Source organism: Halichoeres trimaculatus, unplaced genomic scaffold (genome assembly GCF_033239565.1).
Source record: "Halichoeres trimaculatus isolate MK-OKI-2021-1 unplaced genomic scaffold, fHalTri1.1 fHalTri1_scaffold_17, whole genome shotgun sequence".
Classification (NCBI taxonomy): domain Eukaryota; kingdom Metazoa; phylum Chordata; class Actinopteri; order Labriformes; family Labridae; genus Halichoeres; species Halichoeres trimaculatus.
In genome coordinates, this window is record NW_027437195.1 from 26,761,016 (window position 1) to 26,781,941 (window position 20,926).

Sequence of the window (20,926 nt, forward strand, 5' to 3'; positions counted from 1 at the left end):
CATTTAGTTCCTTCATTGCCCCACAATAGCATTCTCAATATCCTCATTTTAGGCCATTCTGAAGATCTCGTTGAAACGCTCCGTTTCGAGAATGACCTCCAGTAACCTCGCAACGTCACAGCCCTTTGTGCTCTGATTGGTCAGTTCTATCAGAGGGGCGGAGGGGGTAGAGCAAGGGGGCGGTTTTTGCAGCATGGCAGTATTTACAAAATTGCCATATTGGATGGAGCAGACCGAGCGAGTTTGCTGTTTGCCAAAACTTCACCGTAAGGCATTAATAGCACTAATAAAATGGCAGAGTGTAGGATACGTCCTTTTGTATTGGACCCCGAGTCAGACCCGGACGGTTCTGCAGCTCAGGAGGAAGAAAATCCACCTGGACACAGATCATATCAGGACGCTTCAGTGTGGTGAGTCAAACCGGTACTGTAACATGTAGAGTTTATACGTGGAAATATAGGCAGACTTCACCAATAAACTATTTCTATAACAGGGCTCCATCCTGCTCCTTCACTTTTCTCTGTCTGTTTTATCCATCATGCTGAAAGTGTAGTCTAAAGATCGCCTCGACCGTCAGTTCGTTGCTATATTATTACTGCAGCATTATTGTGGTTCAGGTTCACAGTGTATGTGAGAACAAGCATGCAAATATCACAGTCTCACAAGTATTACGACGTCTGCTAAAACTACAGTGTTTTAACTGCTAATTCACCATGTAAAGCCGAGCTGCTCAGCAGAGCAGAGTCCCTGCATCCAGCACTCAGTCAGTCAGCTCTTGGTGGGTGTATCCCTTGGTGGCGGTTGTGTGACTAACTGACATCACAGAGGAGGAGCTGCTTTATCAGATTACTCCAATAAAAAGAAAGGATCCTTGTGTCGTCACGATGGTCGAAATCTCGCGGCCAACTGTCAATGACCTATTTTCAGGGGCATCAAATCTCGTTCTAGGATATCAGAAAAAATACAATATCTCATTTTTTGAAAATTCAGGGGGTGAAAGGTCTTGTTTTCAAATTTATTATACTATATTTAAGTAATAAATCAGGGATCAGCATGGTATGTCCCCTTTAAAACTGAGCAAAGGTTCAGCCTGTGAGGCCTCACCCAGGGAGAAAAAGCACATGCAGTCATTGAGTATTGACTAATACCTCATTGTTTATGCATGATGTGCAGTACGGCACGTTTCACAGAGTCTGGCTGCAACCACCCAAATCATTCCTACGTGATCTGTTTTTTACAATTCTGATGTGTGTATTTGACCTAAAAACACCAAACAGGTGTGTGTTATTGCATAATGTGGCCTAATTTACCGTGCACCCAGGAAATAAAGACTCACACGCAGAGGACAGGTTATTTTTTACAGTATTATTGAATAAAATCTATAAAATAGTTCACAAAAAATACAATGCATTAATAATTTTATCTTCTCACATGGTAAACTCTTCCTTCACATACATTTATATCATTTTCAATACAGCCTGTGCTTCACAAACCATACTGACACTCTGTACTTTCATACATCTATAAATAACACCGCAGCTCTCTGCTTGTTGATCTCAGTCCGCTCAGGAAGATTAGCTCAATGGCAAAAAAAATACAAAACAACATCAGGAAAGTGGATTTGTTTGAGTAAATCAGCAGACTGACTCTGTGTTTCTGCCACCAGGAGCAAAAACAAGTTGTTGTTGGAGAAGCAGCGAGCTCCTCACACATCAACCCCACTCCTCGTACTCCTCGTGTGATTGGTCGGTGGTCTGAGTCCGGGCAAAACAAGCTCCAAGCCCCTCCTACTGAACGAAGTGACGCAAGCTGCTTCCTCCCACCCCCTCCTCCTCCTCCTCCTCCTCCTCCTCCACCTCCTCCTCTTATTTTCCCTCCTGGCCCTCACTGCCACCTCCTCCCTCAGCTAGTTCACTGTCAGCCTGTCACGATACATTAAGCTCATATGCTACTAGTGTTCTCCGAGCGCAGGAGAAGGCCGAGAAGAGGGAGGACGAGACGACGGCTGTGGGTTTGAACGCTTTCATAACACCTCAGCTCTGCTCTCAGCTGTTTTATCAATGAAGCTAAAGCACAAAACCCTTCACATGAGTAAAAACTAGGTTCAGTAGTAAGGCACATTGTCGACATGAGAGATGGAGATGAGGACGGATCACTTTGGTCTGAAAGGAAAGCGTTGGATTCCTCGGGTTAGGAATTTCAGCCAAAGACAGAAAAGAGTCAGAGTTTCCATTTGAACCGACGACGGACAGACATCAGGAGGTAGAACAGGAGTAAACCACAGACAGAGAAGGAGCTTTAACCCTTCGTGCTGTTTCTCTTCTACTGGACAGGTGATTTGTTTCAGGTAGAAACATAGAAAACCGTTTGAAAAACTCCCCGACCTCTCAGGATGGCCGTGAAAACACAGAGGCCTCTGTTGTCAGTCAGAATCATTTAAAATACATGTTTTACGCTGCATTCATGACAAGTTGCTTCACCTGTGAGTACGAGCTGCCAAAGGGACGACGGGATGAGCGGATTTGTCTCGAACTTCCGCTCAAAGACTGTACATTTAAAGGATCCTTTCTGCTGCAGTTTGTGGTTTTTTCATTCATAAATAAAATCAAATCAGTTCCAACGAGACACAAGGCGTCAACCAGTTCCTGCTTCCTGTCTCTGGACCTTCGAGGCTTTTTCTTTGGCTGGTGAATCCTCACATTGATCACTCTCCTTCTTCTCTTCACAAATAAATATATTCATACACCATCCGCCGTCTGCACGACTGCAGCTACAGATTCAAACACCTACGACAGGAAGCGTTCAGTCCCAGTGATGAAAGCAAAGCAAGGGCCTTTGCCCTCCAGGCTCCCCAGGCTGAATCACACCCTCTTAAGTAATTGACGAGATTTTAATTAATAATCAACCCAGGTCTGATCCAACAGCCTGGGTGACGCAGGGTTGGCTCAGGTTTCCTCTTCCTGAGCGGGTGATTCACTCCGAGAGGCGATGATGCTTTTTGCTTAGAAACAGGAGGGACCACAGAGACTTTAAGGTTCCATCAGCTTCCATAAAAACAGCTTCAACACTTTGATACGGCTGAATTTGATCCACACCTGGCTGTTAAAACACTAACTTTACAAGTTTTTAGGTTAAAAATCATTCTTCTGATTTAAAATGCAGAGTTTTTCATCACATGATGTTTTCACTAGGGATGTCCAGATCAGATCATGGGATTGAAAATCGGGGCCGATCACATAGTTACAGACTTGATCGGAATCGGACATTACATCCCGACCAGGATTGGTTTTATATATATGTAAATTCTCATTATTTTGTATCAGATCTATAATATTCCCAAACAAATGGTAAATACATTCTTTTAGTTTTTCACTGCTGCACGAGATCTGTGCGACAGATGTGTGTCCATTCCCAAACTGCAGGGGGCAGTGAATCACAAACGTACGTCTACCAGAGTCGAAGAAGTTTGCCTTTTGTTTACAACATGACATATCTATCCCGGAGATTTTTCAAGGTTTTTTTGACAGATTTCTCTTCTCTGCCGAGAGTTGCCGCAATTTCATGCCATTAATTATTTACCACTCGGTTGTTACGGTGACCTCTGTGTAAAGAGTCATACAGATGCCTGTATTTCTGCACTTCGACCACTAGGAGATACCGTTCTTCTGCCATCTTGTCCGGGCGTCTCTGTCCGACAGGTTACAAATTTTTGAGAGAGTTTGGCGTGGAAATTTCCCGCGTGAAAAGGGGACCATTCTTCCGCACAAACGCCGTAAAGTAGAGCAGAACATGGCAGAAGCTTTAAGCTGGGAGCTCGATCTATCACAGTGGAAGTATCAGATCGGGACTCGATATCGGCAGATACTCAAAATCAAATGACTCGGACTCTGACGCAAAAATACCTGATCGGGACATCCCTCGTTTTCACCACTCCTACACTTAATCCGATCAAAACTTCTTGTGTGGATCAACCATCAACCTGAGTTTTAACAATCAAAGACAGTATAAAAGTGTTGAAGAGTTAGTGTTTGCTGTATCCCATTCACATTTTAAACTGGTTTAATAAATATTGAGTAAATAACTTAAGATGCGTCATGTTTCCTTAAAAACGTCTTGCATAGGAGTTGATGATTTCTGAAACATCCCCACACCTGATGGAACCTTAAAAACCCAAAGTCACGCTCAGTTCATTCACACATGGTTCAGTCTCCACTGTCCTCACACTCCTGGACTTGGTTCAGGAGTTTCTCTAAGAGATCAAGACTTGACCAGGATCTCCATGATGTGGTCCAGTTCATTCAGGTCCATCAGACATGACTGGAGGCTCCCAGCTGAGGCGTGACTGTTAGAGCGCATTTTAACGTCCTCGTCAGTCCAGAGTGACACGCTAACAGGCCAGAGAGAGCCCGAAGCCCAGGCAGAAGGCAGATCTGACGTCTCATACATGGATGTGTCAATGTCCTCGAAGATGTCGTCCAGGGCGAGGTCGCTGAGGTAGCCCATGGCGTTTACTGCATCGCTAAAAGCACTGATCGTCGCCGCAGGAAGGGGTTTCTGCTGGTCGGGCGAGCTGTTTGCCTCCTGAGAAAGGGATTCAGGGAACAGAGGTGGAGGAAAGGTGTCTCCTCCTTCCTCTGCACACCCGGGGCACGTAACCGGCATGTCCTCCCTGAGAATGCAGGAATCAGAGTGGACGCCATTGAGGAGAACCTCCGGCGTGCAGGTTCCCACCCCGTCGCTCTGCATGTCCTCCTGGATCTGCCTGAGCGTGTTGATGAGCAGCACAGAGCGACGCAGGCTGAGCTCCACGCCGGCCTGGTAGCGCTGCAGCTTCTCCAAGCAGAGGCCGAGCACCCGCTGACGCTGCTGCAGGTGGCTCGCGTCCTGCTTGGACGGACTCTGGAGGAACCTGTCCTCGTTCTCCTGCTCTTCCTCCTCCTCATTCTTCTCCTTCTCTGCAGCGGGAGGGAGGGTCTCCACCTCCAGCTCCTCCAGGCAGCTCCACTTTCGCTTCACACCGCGGCCCAACATCAGCCTGGATCAAGAGAGTGAAAGATGTTCAGTTAGGCTCACTGCACGATGTGTGATCAGTCTGACAGACACCTGACAGATCTGAGAGTATGGACTTTTTTTTGGCCTCTAAACCCTGATCCTGAAACATGCAGATGGTCGCTCTGAACTCAACTAATCTCAGATGAAGCGAGTCCTTCTGTTTTTGTCTCTGGCATGGTGTTGATGTGTTTCCTGAGAGCTTCAACGTTGAATTTACAGTGGACCAGTCCCCTTTACTTAACAACTGGCCCCAAACCTGGTGGATGGGGGTTCAGGTTCAGACCTTTTTACATGGACAGTGACCTAAATCTCCTTATGATAGCTCTACTCTGAGACATACAGAGCATCATGATGACTTTGTAGATATGTCATCCATTATATGAGCATTTAACAAGAATGGGACGATGTGCTTTTCTTCCAATTCGGTTCTTTTTACAATTTTTTTGGGTGCTAATTTGATCGAAATTGTGATTCTTTGATGTTTTCCCCAATTTTTGCAGTTTTTAGTGTGCTTTTTTAAATATAAGCCCATGTGTAAAAGTTAAATGATGATGATGATGTCTACAGACTACATCAGAAGCCATGTTTTCCCAAAAACGTGCATTACATGTGAGTTTTTAAGATTTAAGGGGATTCAGGGGACCTGACCTCTCAACTTTTTTCCAATCCAGCTCATAAACAAATACTGAAATGATTTTTTTTTAACAAAATATCACAATTTACAATTGTTAAACAAAAAAATCCTGACACTACAACACATAGATTGAATAACTCTGTAACTTGGATAAAAAACTTAAGTAGCCGTATATTTATGGATAGTAGCATCGTTTTAAGATGAGACAAATTCCTTCTGAGGTGTTGCTAGCTCTATAAAACAAAATAACATTATTTCATAAAGTATTTAATGAGTCAAAAGTTAACTTAACTATGATAAACAGCTGACTTTAGGGTTAAAAATGCAGGTGGATCATTTGTAATTATCATCCCTGACTAGCTGCTCCACATCAGGCTGCACTGCCTGCTCTGCACTAAACCTTACATCCAGTTTATGTAACACCACCAACCTAGCAAACATGGCTAATTCTCATTCACTTCCAATTGATCAACTGATCAACAACACTGAACAGAGCTCCTGACAGCAAAAACACACTCAGGGAGCTCATGTTGCTCCAATGGAAGAAGTTTGCAGGGTGAACATTTAGTAGACATTTAAAAAAGTGAACATTACAACTGTTATGAGTCACCGTGAGACACTCCTGCAGACTGTGAGACTTTACTCATCCTTACAGACCAGGGTTAGGTTGCCTTCATCACTGTGAGGGGAAATGTGTCCTCATATACCTTGTAAATAACATGAACCCTTATTTGTTGAGGGAGTGTGACCCCTGAAAGAGGACATTAAGAGGTGCTGGGTCTATTTCAAGACACATTAACAACAGCAGGAGAAAGTGAAATGTCACATGAACTCACTTTAACGTGTATTTTTTGTAGGTTAAATAAGGAAACTACTTCCCCCCCATCTTACTTGTTTCACTCAGGACCCCCAAGAGCAACCCCCTAACCCTGTAGGGTCCCTGGACAAACACCAGCGCCGTTTAAACCAAGTTAAAAAGCAAAACTCAGGAACATTTCAAACAAATGAACAAACAGAAGCAGTAACCAACCTTACGTGCCCTTCGAAAGTGTCATGAGCCGTTTTGGATCCGTCGTGTCCTCGGTTCGTTTCGTTCCGCCGCTGCTGTCGAGCCCCGAGAATATGAGGAATGTTCCGTCCATCCACAGCAGCGGGGAGCAGGGAGCAGGGAGCGGGGGGGAGGGGGCGGAGCCGCGGAGAGAGCCGGCGCGTCTGATTGGTCAGCTCGCCCGCTGCTCATGCGTACTCCCCCACCTCTCACGGGGCAGCGAATGTGCGGACGTTTGTTCCAACTGCGAGCTGCTGCTGCGTTCAGGAGCGGCCCGTTGAATCCAGAGAGGACGGCGGAGCACACGTGTACGGAGGAAGTCGTCAGAAGAATACGGCGATTTGGATTAAATTATAGCGGAGGTGTATTCTTCAACACGTATAACTATAAATCATTCAAAATGTTGATCCAGTCTATGAACAAAGCAATCAGAAAACTTTATTTATACTGCACTTTACAATACAAGTCACAGAATGCTTCACACAGGCAGTAAAAACGGGCAAAAGAAAAGCAAACTGTAAAACCAATTAAATGAAGCAGCTAAGTAATAAAATAAAACTATACCTACACATAAAATCAAAGTTAAGATGAAATAAAATCACAATATAAAATAAGGGAAACAAAAACTCGGGAACAAACGATAAACTGCTCATCCCATCTTGCTCATTCTTACACTTTTAATGTGACATAAACTGTAAAATCCTAAGATTTAAATCCTTTGGACATCTGCAGAAAAAAATGCCATCAGAGTTATTGGGATAACATAAATGGTGAAGAAAACTTTAGCAGGTTAGGGTTTGCATAAACTTTGAGGGCATAAAGCTGGACAGGGATGGACTAACACCATTTTGCAATGGGTAATGAGTAATGATTTCCTCCCTCACAGTATTATGATGTATTACAGCACAAGATTTTGTGCCTTTCTCGTGTTTTGCTTTTTAACAAAACACTTAAAATCAATTCTCAAACCGATTTCGAAACATCTGACTCGGAGAAATCCTTTATTTCAGGTATGGGTTCAGATATTATGCAACCAATATGTAAGACGCAAGACATAGAGGCGTCTAGAAGGCCTTAAAGGCTGCAGTGAGCACTTGAACGCAACATTTTAAAGGGACAGATGACTCAGAGAGGAAGAGGGGGAGGATGTGACCGGAAAGACGGAGGCAAGCGCCATATAAGGGAACTCCTCATTCACGTTTTTTTACTCTCTTCCTGCTGAAGCTGTCAGGGCTCCACTGCTACTTCTTCTTTAATCAGAAAGTAAGTTCTGTTAGGTAATTAGTTATTGCACTTTTTTTGTCATGTTACACTAATTTTACTAAGACTGAGTGCAAAACTCAAAATGCTGGTGTCCCTGGACAAGAAAAACTTAAAGATTAGGCGTTTTTTATATAGATTATGGATATTTTTTATTTTCCTTATTAGTTTTACTGGGTTAAATAAGATCATTAAGACTCTGGGAACAACAGTGAGAAATCCAAATCGAAATATTTTTTGTGAATTTGTGAGACCAAGTTTCCCTCACTTCAGATTTCAAGCTAAAGAGAAGAACCTGAAGGCACCAAAAGGCCCAAGTTTTATTCCTGATCCTGGTTTTAATGATAGTTTGGGCCTATAAATGAGGAGACACATGCATAGTAGATTACAAGACCCTGTGAATAAAGTTCAGAGCAGTTTTTCTGGACAACTGTAGAGAAATAAATAACTTTGGATGGTTTTAAATTCAGATCTCTGCTTCTCTGAAACTCTGCACAGACTTTCTGCAGCATATTTACTGTTTTCTGTGTTGCTGCTTTTTTAAGACACAATAGTCTCTTTCTCTGAAGACTCGGTTTTTCCTCAGGCTGCTTTTTTGCTGAGTCACCACCGAGAGGCCATTAATCTTTAACTATGGGCAAACCAAGACTAGGCAGCCAGCCAACATGCAGAGTAAGCTAGATTTCTTTATGAACAAGTACCTTTTGACTTTGAGATTTTTATTTTACTGCTGTCTGTTGCAGAAGAGAAAGAGTCTGTTTCTGTGGACTGAAAAGAAGTGTTCAGTATTAACAGAGTATCTATACTTCCACTGTGGAGAGGTGGTTATGTCTTTGTCGGGCTGCAAAAGGACAATATGTGTGTTCTGTTGAATCCATTGTAACTCTGCATATCTAAAGCAGGATCTCACCGTCGGAGCTCATCATGTGAGAGCACGTGACCACAAACATGCTACTGCAGACAAACTGCAGCAGAGGTGAATCTCTCAGCATTAGTTATTTGATGGTTTCTTGATCTACAAACACACCCCCAGTCCCTGCTGAGTTTTAACACTGTGTGAAAAGTTCATAGAAACACATTTTCATGCTTATGCAAATCATCAAAACCCCAATATTTAACTAAATATAGTCAGAAAACAAGTGTATATGCTCATATTAAATATGAAGCCAGCAGCATGTTTCATAACCACTGAGGCAGGGACATGTTTGCTAATGCGTTACATCACCTCTTCTTTTGAACGTTTGGGACTGAGGAGATGGTTTCTGGAGTTTTGAGGAGAAATGCCCCTTTTTCCTTGATTTGGGATTTTAGCTGCTTAACAGTTTGAGTTTTTTTCACTTCTCATAATAATAATAATAATAATAATGATAATAATAATACTTTTTATTTGTTTTTGTTTTATTTTTTCATATTTTATTCACTTTTTCAAGAAATTTCTTTAAAAAATTGGTATTTTTTTAATTTTCAAAAATGTGTAAGATTTTTGAAAGTTGTTTACATTTCCGTTTTTGCAAATTTTTGAAAATTCCAAGTTTTTGGGAAAATTTTACATTTTTTTAAATCAAATTTATTTTAATTTTCACAAATTTGTTACATTTTCATTATTAATAATTTTTGCAATTTATTGAAATTTTGTAATTTTTTTTTGTAATTTTTTAAATTTCTACACATTTATTTAAAAAGATAAGAAATCAAGTACAATCTCATTTACTTTAAAAAAAAACATGGTCAGATGTTTTTCTCTAGATTTTATCAATGTTTAGAATTGTATTTAAAAGCTTTTATTGTGAAGATAAAGCAGATTTTTTGGCTCTGGATTAATTTAAATCCAGATGAGCTGAGCCATTACGGCTCATTTGAAAATAAAGGTTGCAGACCCCTGCCCTGGACTCTTCTACTACAGAGCCATGCCTTTGTGGCTTCATCTAAATGGCAGCATGTGTTGCTCCTTTGGTTGCAAAGGGCTGGGGAAATTCTGGGAAGTTTCAGGAAAGTTTCCACTGATACTTTAGCTCAGGAGTATTGGAGAATTTTAGGGTTTGTTGCCGTCAACCTAAATGAATTTTCTTAAAAGTTCCTAGGAAGTAATTGGCTTGGAGTTTTTGTCCTGTCAATTTGAGTGAGGTTTTCAAAAATGATCTTGATTGACATAACATAACATACCTGTGTACCCTGCATCACATGTGCAAACAATTCTAAGCACATTGATTGTATTTTAACTTTATTGAAACCATTCAAGTTCTACAGTTCTAAAAACTGATCAGTGCCAGTATGTTATATCTGGTGTGTTAGCATGAATGTTTGCTTATACAGACCAGACTTTTCATTTTAGCCTCGCAAGAAGGCAGTCTTTCATATTTTAGCCAGCTAAGGTGGCAGTTTGATGCTCTTTTTCACCAGGAGTGCCGTCTTTGGAGCCACAACCTGTGCTGAAGTGCGTCTTTTAGTAAGACTAAAAAATGTCAGTTAGTGTTACCAATATGTCTTGAAATATATCTGATATTAAACAGAAAAAATACTTTGAATATGATTTTATCAGTCTACCACGCTGTAAAAAAAAGTAGATTTTAAATTGTTATAAACCAACTGATCCTAAAATAGAGAAAACAATTATGTTTATAGCGTACTGACTCACTACTGACTCTTGTACAAGACCCATAATATCAAGTTTAGAATTGAAATATTTAAACATTTGAGAAATTTCACAACAAATAACTTATTTTATCTGTACAGTCATAAGTTCCAAAATTCCTGTTTTCCATTTTCCCATGTAAATTCCTGTTGCACCAAAACAAGATGCCTCTAAAGAACAATCCTGTTTCCAGAATTCGTTTTTTTAAGCGCTTCAGTATTGGGTAAAGTCTTTTGAACAAATCTGCTGTAGAAATTAGTAAGCTTGGGTCAGAAAAAGACACATCTGGAGATGCTTTAGGTGAAGTTTTTTTCCCCAAACTTAATCCAAAATTAAACCCAGCTCCAGAGAAAAGCAGCATCTTAAAGAGAACCTCTGTGAAAACCAAAAATCAGCACCACACCAGTAATAGTTGCACCTTTTATTATAAAAAATATTTACAAAGATGCTACAATGTTTTTCCTTAATATAAAAAATGCATACATTTTACAACGGTAATAAGTCTTTGAAGTTCTAGCTCCCATTCAGACCAGAGTGACATCCTTCAGGAGTGTTGTGGTAAGGTATTCCGCGTGTCGTAATACTGTATTTGTGTCAATACATTTAGTTTGCCTGAGTTAATTTCTTCATCACCATAAGGAACAATTTTTGAAAAATGCATTTGATTTTTCCACATCTTTAGGAGAAAGGCAACTGTTTGCATAAAGGATTTAAAGGACATTTGAGTCGTATACAATCATTTTGAAACACGTATGACAGAGCTGCATAGTGATTTTTATAGTAACCCGGATATTATTATTACTAACAGTGATGAAACACAATGTGAGGAATAAATAGGTACTGCATTCAGAACAGAGGGCGCAATTTGGGCGGGTATAATTTCATCAGGCCTGGTGTTTGATTTGATAAGTCAATATGGCATGTCTGTACCTAGATATAATAAATACAATAAATAAAACAACAATAAATTAGATTGGGTTAACACACAGAATTCTTCATTTGTAGATCGAACAAATGAGAGAAAGAAATATGGCTTCTTGATGCAGTTATCACCCCGTGGTTTCGCCAAAAGCTGTTATTGTTATTGGATCTGAATGAAAAGCAGGGCAGGAAGCTTACTCCAGTTGGTCCTCTGGATGCTGTAAACTCTGCACCGACGGACAACCTTTAACCAGCGTGTGGTTGGTGACTGGCAGCCGTTTCCCTGCTCTGCGTAAAGCTTTGGAGAAATGAAAGAACAGCGCCTAGAAAGTGTGACAACGCCAGCCCTGACACCCGTTACAGTCTACTATTTATACCAAACCATGGGAAGACACTGTCTCGAGTCTGGCTACATTAAAATCTTAAAAACCGCTCAGGAGGGAAAAATAATAATAATATCAAATGATACTTGCAAAAATCCCCCAACTGTATAATGCAAAAAATATATTTCTATATACACATACGTACATATACATATATTCCATTCATAGTTGCTCAAATCTTTAGGAAAATATGCATTGATTCATAGATTTGGATTTACAATTTGTTCTGGTTTCTGATGTGTGTAGTGTGATGAGTTGTTCCTCGGTCCATGTAATAATAAATAGAAATGGACAAAATGGCAGAGTATGTCCAGAAGGAGCTAGTATGACAGAATGTATGACAGACGTAAACATGGAAAGTACGTAAATAAGAATGCATCATGGTATAGGTAATTATCTTTGCCCTCTCACAGAAACAGGCAGGTTTTAGTCAAAGACGGAAACTAACAGAGAGACCGACACCTGCTCCTCCTGCAGTTAATTTCCACCTTCCCCCAAAACCTGCAGCAATCTCTGTGTGTAACAATACCACAAACAGAACATGCACATGTGGACTGTGCATAGTCTGGTAAGAGTCTGAGGGATCAGTTCAGGCCAAAGGAATGCTCTGAGTTTCAGGATCCCACAATGATCTCCATGATGTGGTCCAGTTCGTTCAGGTCTGACCTGCAGCTCGTGCTGGAGCTCAGGGCCGTGGGCCCGTGAGAGGAAAGGCTCTCCAGCAGATCGTACGGCCCCATCTTTGGGGCGCTCTGCATGCCTGTCAGCACCGTGTCAAGGTCATAGTAGGAGGGGTCCACGTCTGAAAACAGTTCCTCCAGCGCGGGGTCAGGGGGCGGCGCTGGGTGCTTGATCTCGAAAGTCCCAAAAACCTGCTCCCCTGTCCTGGAGTCTGCGCTCAGGTGGTCCCGCTCAGCCTCCTCTCCCTCTGACACACACTCCTCGCTGTCCTCCTCTTCGTCCTCTTCACAGTCTCCGTCCTCCTCCTCCTCCTCCCAGCAGGGCCCCATGCCAAAGGGGCCTGCCAGGTAGGAGGCAGACGACAGCTGCGGGGAAACAGGCGACAGAGTGGACATGGTGACCTCTGTCTCCACATCGCCCTCCATCACCACCTCCTCGGTGTGGTAGCCCTCCTCCAGGCCCACCACGGAGAACGGCTTCGGGCTTTGGCTGGCCTGAGCCGCTGGGTCCGTCTGCCGGCACAGCACCTCCGTGGCCACCAGGCGGTCTGCGGGACACTGTGCAGCTGCCAGGGCCTGGGTCATGATCTGCCAGGTCCCGTCCTGGGTCATCTCCTCCTGGATCTGCCGCACCGTGTTAGCGATGAGCACCGAGCGGCACAGGTTGGGCTCCACCAGCATGTGGCAGAGCTGCAGCTTAATCAGCGACATGTCGAGCAGCGACTGCCGCTGCAGGCTGTAGGACGACGACAGCGTCCTAACCGCTGCGGATGAAGCTGCAGCGGCCTGGTCACCGCTGGAGACCGGCTCCTCCCCGGAGTCTGAGAACTTACGCTTGGTGCCCTTCGGGAACATGTTGTGTCTCTGTGGTGACGGCAGGGAGAAAAGAAAGTCAGTTAGACGTCTGAAAGGAAACGTCAACAAATGAATCACACTGACAAACACACAGAATGCCTACTGCTGTGAGCTTCACTAGCTAACATAGTGGAAAGAGTAAGTGCCATGTAGTTAACCATGTGAATGTGATGTGATCAATCTATGTGAAGTGGTATCTGTGTGTGGACATGGGGAGCTAAGGCTATAATCTGCTCATCAGCAGCTGTGACTTTATCTATTAACTCTACAGGTTGAATGTCTTTATCAACTACAGTAAACAGTAAATTGTTTGTTGTAGTTTTTTCTTAAAGTTTGCTATACCTTTCCTGTTGAGAGGCACAGGCAATAGCAATGCAGCTTGGTCCGGGCTGCAACGCTTCAAGTACTTTAGTACGAGCGACAAGCAGCTTTTGTTCAGCACCATTTCTGCCCATTTTAGGCCAGTCTGAGGCAAGACTCCTGCTGGGCGGAACAACCACACTTTTAACAGACCACTGAGCCACCGAAAATAGCATGGTTACCAACTACAAGCCGACGCTGCATCAAAGTAAGCACAGACTAGAGAGACCTTTGTCAGAAAACAAGAAAAAGCACTCAAGTTACAAAATCAGTGCACTTATATCGTCCCCCACTGCCACCTGTGATCAAGAGAATATCCTATCAATAAAGGGTGCTTTAAGGGGTAGAGACAGAGAGGAATGTAGAGAAAAATAGCATTTACAATGGTCACAATACAATATACCACCATGAACCACTAATATGTACAAGGGAGATCAGGTTTCCAGGTCTACACACGACACGCTTCAGAACTAGTAAAACAAGATTTTCACTTTCTGTTCACTGAAGGGGGGAGGAAGAAAAGTAAAGTCAACTTCCTTATTACACACCGAGTGGAACACACAGATGTCTTACAGGAACAAAACAACACTCCTGCCAACATTAAAGTCCCTCTGACTCCCCGAAATAGATGGGATGCACATAAATAGGAGGCTGAGCGCTGAACAGCAGCCTGTGGCATTTAATTTTCCATCAGACAGAAAAAATAGTTTGCAGTGTCCGTCTGTGTCTCCTCTGTGTTAAAAACCTGTGGGCAGGGCATGAGTGAATGATTCCACTTGCTTTCCAGTTCTACTTCAGTTACATTTTTCTTTCTTTTTTTTTGTTTGGAAATAATTCACAAAAAGTTAAACCAGGAGTACAATGAAAAAAGTATCCATACAAGGATTTTAAAAACACAGAATACAGTTTAAACAGCAAAAAAATGACAGTTTTACACAAAAAAGCCAACTTTCTTGTAGCTGTCACAATTCATTTCCTCACCCCAAAAATCAGCATGGGTTTTCTTGAAGTTGTCATTTTACAGTTCCAGGTGAAACCAAAGCCATGAAGCTGAACAAATCACACACTTAGGATTTTAAAGGACTTGGAGTTTTTTTTTAAGCTTTCACAACCAAAAACTGGGGTTCACTTTGCATTCAGTCAACACTTACACAAACAGATAATCAATATGTTTACACAGAGCTAATTACCATTAATGACAAGACTCTCCTGTACATCACCTTTGAATAGAGGGAGGAACTGGGCGCTTTATCACATGAAAACCTGACATCAAATCAGAGAGAATGATTAGATTAAAACCATTGTCTTCACCTGATTGATCAGACTGAGTGCAATGAAAAGTTCACTTCACGTCCTGATAAATAAGGAGCTAATGTGTGGGTCTTTGAGTCCTTGTTTGCACAAAGAGAAACATTTCCTGACAGTGGACAGGGTGAGGAAAAAGTCATTTCTGAAGGTGCCCAGGGATCTAAAATACAAGACAAGTGAGAAAACAATCATGGACATATGTTGTCTTCTTGTGTGGTGTGTTTTTGCTCCCTCCTGTTAAACAAGAGACACTAGCGAGTACTAGCTCCTTGAATAGAAAAACACAAACAGTGTGTGAGAATTGAAAAAGAGAATTAGGTTTAACCAGGATGACCTACGACCTGAGAGAAAGCACACTGCAGAGAATTAAAAACAGTTTTGACATGACAGATTTTGATTGGATGGGTCTAGTAGTTTGATTACCTTATTGATCAGCATTCAAGAGTTCAATCCAAAGACACTGATCTGGGAACTAATTCAACTCTTAATACCATGCAGCACCAATAAAACGGTGGAAAACTTCTTCTCACATCTTGTTTTTGAAATTGTTAAAAGAATTCCTACACTGCAACCGGAGCAGACAGACATGTAATGAAAGTGTCTGTATTTACTATTCGCTATTCTCACTTATGGGGAAATTTTATGCAAGTTCCTTAATCAAAACTAACTAAAACTAACTGAAATTACAAAAACTCTCTTAAAGACATAAAGAAAATCACAAAAATGAACACTTTTACACCAAAAACGAGTGACTTAAGCTAAATACATTTAATTAACACACTTAATTTTGCAGGACTTGGGCGCTATTCTATCTATGGCACACATCACCCGCTTTTCTGATAAAGTGACTGAAGAGAAAAACTCTAATTTGAAGATGCAGTTATGGATTTATATAAGAGGGATGCACTGATATATGTTGGGGTAGTGTTGACATGAACCAATTGGGTGTTAATTAATTGAGAGCTTCAAAATATGTACCGCAACACATAAAACTACTGATGGCAGACTCTGTTTACACTGTTTTTTGCTATTAGGAACAAAAATTTCAAAGTAATTTACTTTTATCGGGGAGATTAAATCCAAATAATAGCTCTGCTAAAGTTTTTTTTCACAATAAGTTACTGTTTTGATTTTTTAATTAACTATTTTTAATTACTTGTGCATTCAGTGTGGTTGTGCACATAATATTATTATTGCAAACTGGTTTTCTACATATTTCGTGCAGCAAAAGAGTTCTGTACATTTTTTATTCTGGGTTGCACTTTTTAAACTATCATACCTAAGATATTCCTATTGCACTATAAAACTTGTTTGTTTACTGCAGTAATTCTGTATTTTTTTGCTGTAGGATAATAAAAGTTATCTTAGATTAAAAGTATTAACATTTTCTACAAAAAGAAAAAGTCAAAATCAGCCATTATTCATAGTTTTTGCATGACAATGAATTTGTTTTGATCTGATGGTGCAGCATAAACATAAAAATATTAAAAAACAGAAGTGTTTGCTTACAGAATATACTGGATAACTGTTAAAGTAGGAGCTGTGTATTATAAAAGTGCTCAAAAATGAATGCATATGCACAAAAAGCTTGAATATCTTCTAAAAATGTGGGGTGTTTTCTATGATACAAGTTGAATGATAAATTAAATCAAATCTGTATCAATGACAGTCCTCAATTTTGTCAAATATATTACTCCTAAACTAAAGACAGGCTCAAACAGAACAAGCTCTGACTGTCATTTAACCTTTCTGATTCCCGTTAGTCTTAATTTTGTGTCATAGCTTTTGATTTAGTCACACAGCTTTGACAAGATTTAACAAGAAAATGCTGACACACAAGATGCTCAAACACTGAAATGAGTAATCAAGTAAAGAAATTTAACTCTACGTGTTTACTCGGGTTGTGTTGGAGTCAGACACTAATTTGACTAAATGTGAAGTAGGTCAGACAATTTTGGAAATTAAAGTATTAGGTAAACATTACTACTCAACTGAGCTGTTGTTTTGTTTTATGCTAGGAGCCTCGCTTTACGTCAATGGCTCCTAGCATGGCCCATCCCCCACTGCACTGAAACCAGCACTTTCACAGCTCGTCCTAATAAACGATGAAATAAACCCACAACACGGCGGCATTACTTTAACTATCCCCCCGTTGAAAATCACGGTTAATCAGCCATGAGCGACCCTTTAAAGCCGATACAGCGGCTATACGGAGCGGCTGGAGGCTGTTCGCAGTGTCTGCCGCATGCTTTGTCTTTACAGCATCGAACCACCGAGCGACAATGAGGCCATTTTGCGCTAGTAGCTAACAGCTAGCCGGCTAGCTCCGCTCCGGCTCTGACTTTATGAGCTCCCCGCTAGCTAACTGGGCTAATATGATCAGTGAAACGGAAAAACGATGCCACGGTGGAGGTACAAAACGCTTGGCACTCATCTCACGTTTGCCTTTTTTGGCTACTTCCTCTAATTCACACTATATGAGTGCTAGCAGGCTAATTAGCCCAAAGCGCCCACCCACACATCCTCCGCGGTCCTTCCTCCTTTCTACCCAAAAACAAGAGTTTTCACCGCGGCTGGCCGATAAGTTCCTAAAATCAACAAACAGTCACAAAGCTACCAGGTTAAAACGACTATCACCGGGTGGTTGTGTCCGTACTCACCTCGTGTTTGTGTTATTTTACTCCCGTCTCGGTCATAGGATCGACGGCAGGGAAAGCGGAGATCAGGTTCAGATGAGATCATTCATGCCACGGCTTCAAAAACTGAAGTACCTCTGTCCTGCTGCTGCTGCGGAGCGGACGGCAGGAGGGAAGGAAGGGAGGGGGAGGGGAGCCGACAAAAGCCAGCCATATGCCTGGGATTCCTCTCTAATGATTTCTCCCTGCTTTGCTTTCCCCCTAATGCTTTAATATGAAAAACAAGTCAAAGCAGTGGTTGATATTCAAACGAGGATAGAAGCTCATAAAAGAAGCTAGCGAGGTTAACCGTTCTGCACTTACACAAAATTTACATTTACCCATCTTTCTAAATCAAAGAGAATCAAAGATAAACAAAGCAAGAAGTAAAGTGCATTTTGAAACGTTGGAACAGTTTTTGTAGTTGTAACTTATGATAATATTCTTGGCATGAACTGCAAAACACAACCCAGCATGTGATACATTTCTAAATTCCTCAAGGTATTGTTTAAATGAAGAAATAAACTGTTTTCTTATTTTTAAAAAGTGTGGCTTAAAGGCTCTATGATGACTTTCTGAGCAATATCAAAATAGCATCACTTTTATAGTCCACAATTTAAAATGAGTTTATCGGCATCAAAATCAGTTACTCCTAAATGTTATTTGCTAATCTTCACAGACAGCCAATCTTAATGGCAACATCCTGATGACAACACTACACCAGCAAGCTAAATTAAGCAGGATTTTTTTGGATCAATTTAGTAGTGATGGTGGACGCTGGAGCTGGACTGACCAACAGAAAAATGAGGTCAGAGCAGAAGAAAGCTGAACAGGAGAGTGATGGAGCATGAGCTAAAACACGGGTTAAACTGTGATAAAGTTCATCCCAACCCACAGTCAGCAGTTATTCTGCAGTGGTCTATTCAAACTTGAGAGTCTATCAATAAAATGAAGAGTGAGGTTACATTAGCTCTGCTTGGTGAGGTTGGTGAAAAAGTGCATAAAAATGTGTTATTAGTGCTTTAGATTTTGCCTCTGAAAGCAGAAGCACTGGGCTGTTTTCAAGTGGAGAACATTAAATTTACACCATTTCCTTTTTAAACTCATCATTATTTGTTTTTTAGTGTAATTCATGAGCTCACCCCATAAAGTTAACAAATAGAAAATAGGTCAAACTAGTGGTTTAAAATGTGAGAAAATGCTTTATTTCTAACATGGTTTCTGTGGTTAATGTCAGTTTTTGCTGATTCGTGTCAGTTTTAATTTTTCTCATAAATGTAGTTTTACTTGGTCATGTGATTTTAAAGAGTTGATTGAATGCTTTGCTGGGTTGGAAACTTTTATAAACCAACAAAAGCTTTAAAGAATCTTCTATAGCCCTGATTTTTTTTGCTCAACACAAGAATCTGTTTTGCTGTGAGCTGTCATCCAGCAACTCTACAGACCAGGTCCCCTTCACATCCTATCCTGGGCAGAAGGTGCACAGTCCATTCTGTGCACTGAATGGTCCTGACCTATAAATGTGTGAGCAGTGTTTCCTGAGAAAAAAAAAAAAAAAAAACTTCCTGCTTTCACTCACTCTTAGCCTTTCTGTGAAAATGTCAAAGTGTCTGACATTTATTCAGCAGGAAGTGGTTAAAACTTTACACACTATTTTAAAAATCAAGAATTTGCCCTGTGTTTGAAGAACTCATATCTTTCACCCCTGCTCTTTACCCCCTTTGGTTCACGCAGGTTTATACTCATCTGTCAACTTACAGCATCAGGTGGAGTGAATATATGTCTGTGTGGATGAATGGCAGTAAAGCTGACGCCAAAAACCTCCTACTGATCCATAAAACTCTTTAACTCTCTGTTTACTCTTTGATTTCTACATTTTGCTTTCACATTGAGATACATTGCTAACATAGGGACAGCAGAAAGAAAAAGTGTAACTATGTGTAAGTGAGGGTTTGTTTCTTGAAACAACCATCTGGGGCTGCTTTTTATATTTCGGATGTTTGTGAGCTGTTGTGCCACCAAAGAGGGATTTCCCCTCCAAACTTTCAGATGGTTTTATTTAAGAAGCTGTTGAAGAAGCAAAAAAGAGAGAACTATTTCACAATTTCTCAGAATGGAAAGGAAACAAGGAGGGCAAAGCTTGTTCAGCAGATTAACCTCATGACCTTTTAAGTAGAGATGGGTACCTTGCATTTGAAACAGCATGGTACCGATGCCCAGAACCTGGCAATTGGTATCGATACTCAAAACCAATTTTCGGTACTTTTGTGTGTTAAGGTGGTGATAAATGTTCATTTTTTTAAAAATAAAATCACGTTTTTCACTGTTACACATCTATTTTTCAATATATAACCATGCAATGTTGTGTTCATGTCCAGCATGGAAAATTACCTATTCTTCCACTCACTAACAGTCACGAAGATGCGTTTGGGTACCTAAACATGGAACCTTTTAATTTTAAACGAATTATACTCAGTTATAATTCAGTTGGTACCAATAAAAATACCTACTTCATTTTGCTAATAGTCTGTATAATGGATACTTTACACTCTATGGTCAAAATTATGACTTAAAGCATCATTATTATGACTTACTATCCAATTATTATGTGTTTTTAAAGATATTTCACAGGACCCCATGCTTTTAAGTTGCTGGTCTAACCCAAGGAAGGTCAAAATTATGAGATATTGTTTCAAAAGTTGTTGCTGATCTCATTGTTATGATTATCTGTAAATTATCACTTGGTATCTCATAATCCCGACTAAGAATCACATTATTATGTGTTTTAAAATATACAGACCCCAGACTTTTAGTTCCTGTGCCTACCCCTTTAACGGGAGGCCAGTGTTTCTGCTAGTGAAAAAAAAAGATGTGTTAGCAAAACAAAATAAAATCAAAAGTCTAAACTATGAGATACCATCTCTATATTATTACTTATGTTCTTAAAAATCAGAAATACTGTAGTGTCCCATTACTATGACTGACTTTTTTTTCTAATATTTTTTACTTAATTTACTGGAACAAATGGGCGTCCATACATATATTTTTTGTTTTGTTTTGTTGTTTTTGGGGGTGGGTGAAGAGGTGGTAATTCCAGTAATATGTATTTGGAATATAT

At 40.8% G+C, this 20,926-nt stretch overlaps 2 protein-coding genes across 4 annotated transcripts; both read right to left on the minus strand.

Moving 5' to 3' along the window:
- Positions 1-1,410: 1,410 nt before the first annotated feature.
- LOC141807099 (SERTA domain-containing protein 3) lies at positions 1,411-6,833 on the minus strand. The gene is made up of 2 exons (XM_074692885.1): positions 6,717-6,833; positions 1,411-5,035 (listed from the first exon to the last, which is right to left on the minus strand). The coding sequence occupies exon 2, from the start codon at positions 5,029-5,031 to the stop codon at positions 4,258-4,260; it is 774 nt and encodes a 257-aa protein (XP_074548986.1). The 5' UTR covers positions 5,032-5,035; positions 6,717-6,833; the 3' UTR covers positions 1,411-4,257.
- A 4,199-nt stretch (positions 6,834-11,032) lies between these two features.
- Positions 11,033-18,034, minus strand: cdca4 (cell division cycle associated 4). 3 transcript variants are annotated; one of them, XM_074692263.1, is made up of 2 exons: positions 13,808-18,034; positions 11,033-13,474 (listed from the first exon to the last, which is right to left on the minus strand). In XM_074692263.1, the coding sequence occupies exon 2, from the start codon at positions 13,463-13,465 to the stop codon at positions 12,545-12,547; it is 921 nt and encodes a 306-aa protein (XP_074548364.1). In that variant the 5' UTR covers positions 13,466-13,474; positions 13,808-18,034; the 3' UTR covers positions 11,033-12,544. The 3 variants fall into 3 exon arrangements, with proteins under 3 accessions (XP_074548364.1, XP_074548363.1, XP_074548362.1); XM_074692262.1 differs by having other exon boundaries at positions 11,033-13,945; positions 17,794-18,033; XM_074692261.1 differs by having other exon boundaries at positions 17,794-18,031.
- Positions 18,035-20,926: the final 2,892 nt, after the last annotated feature.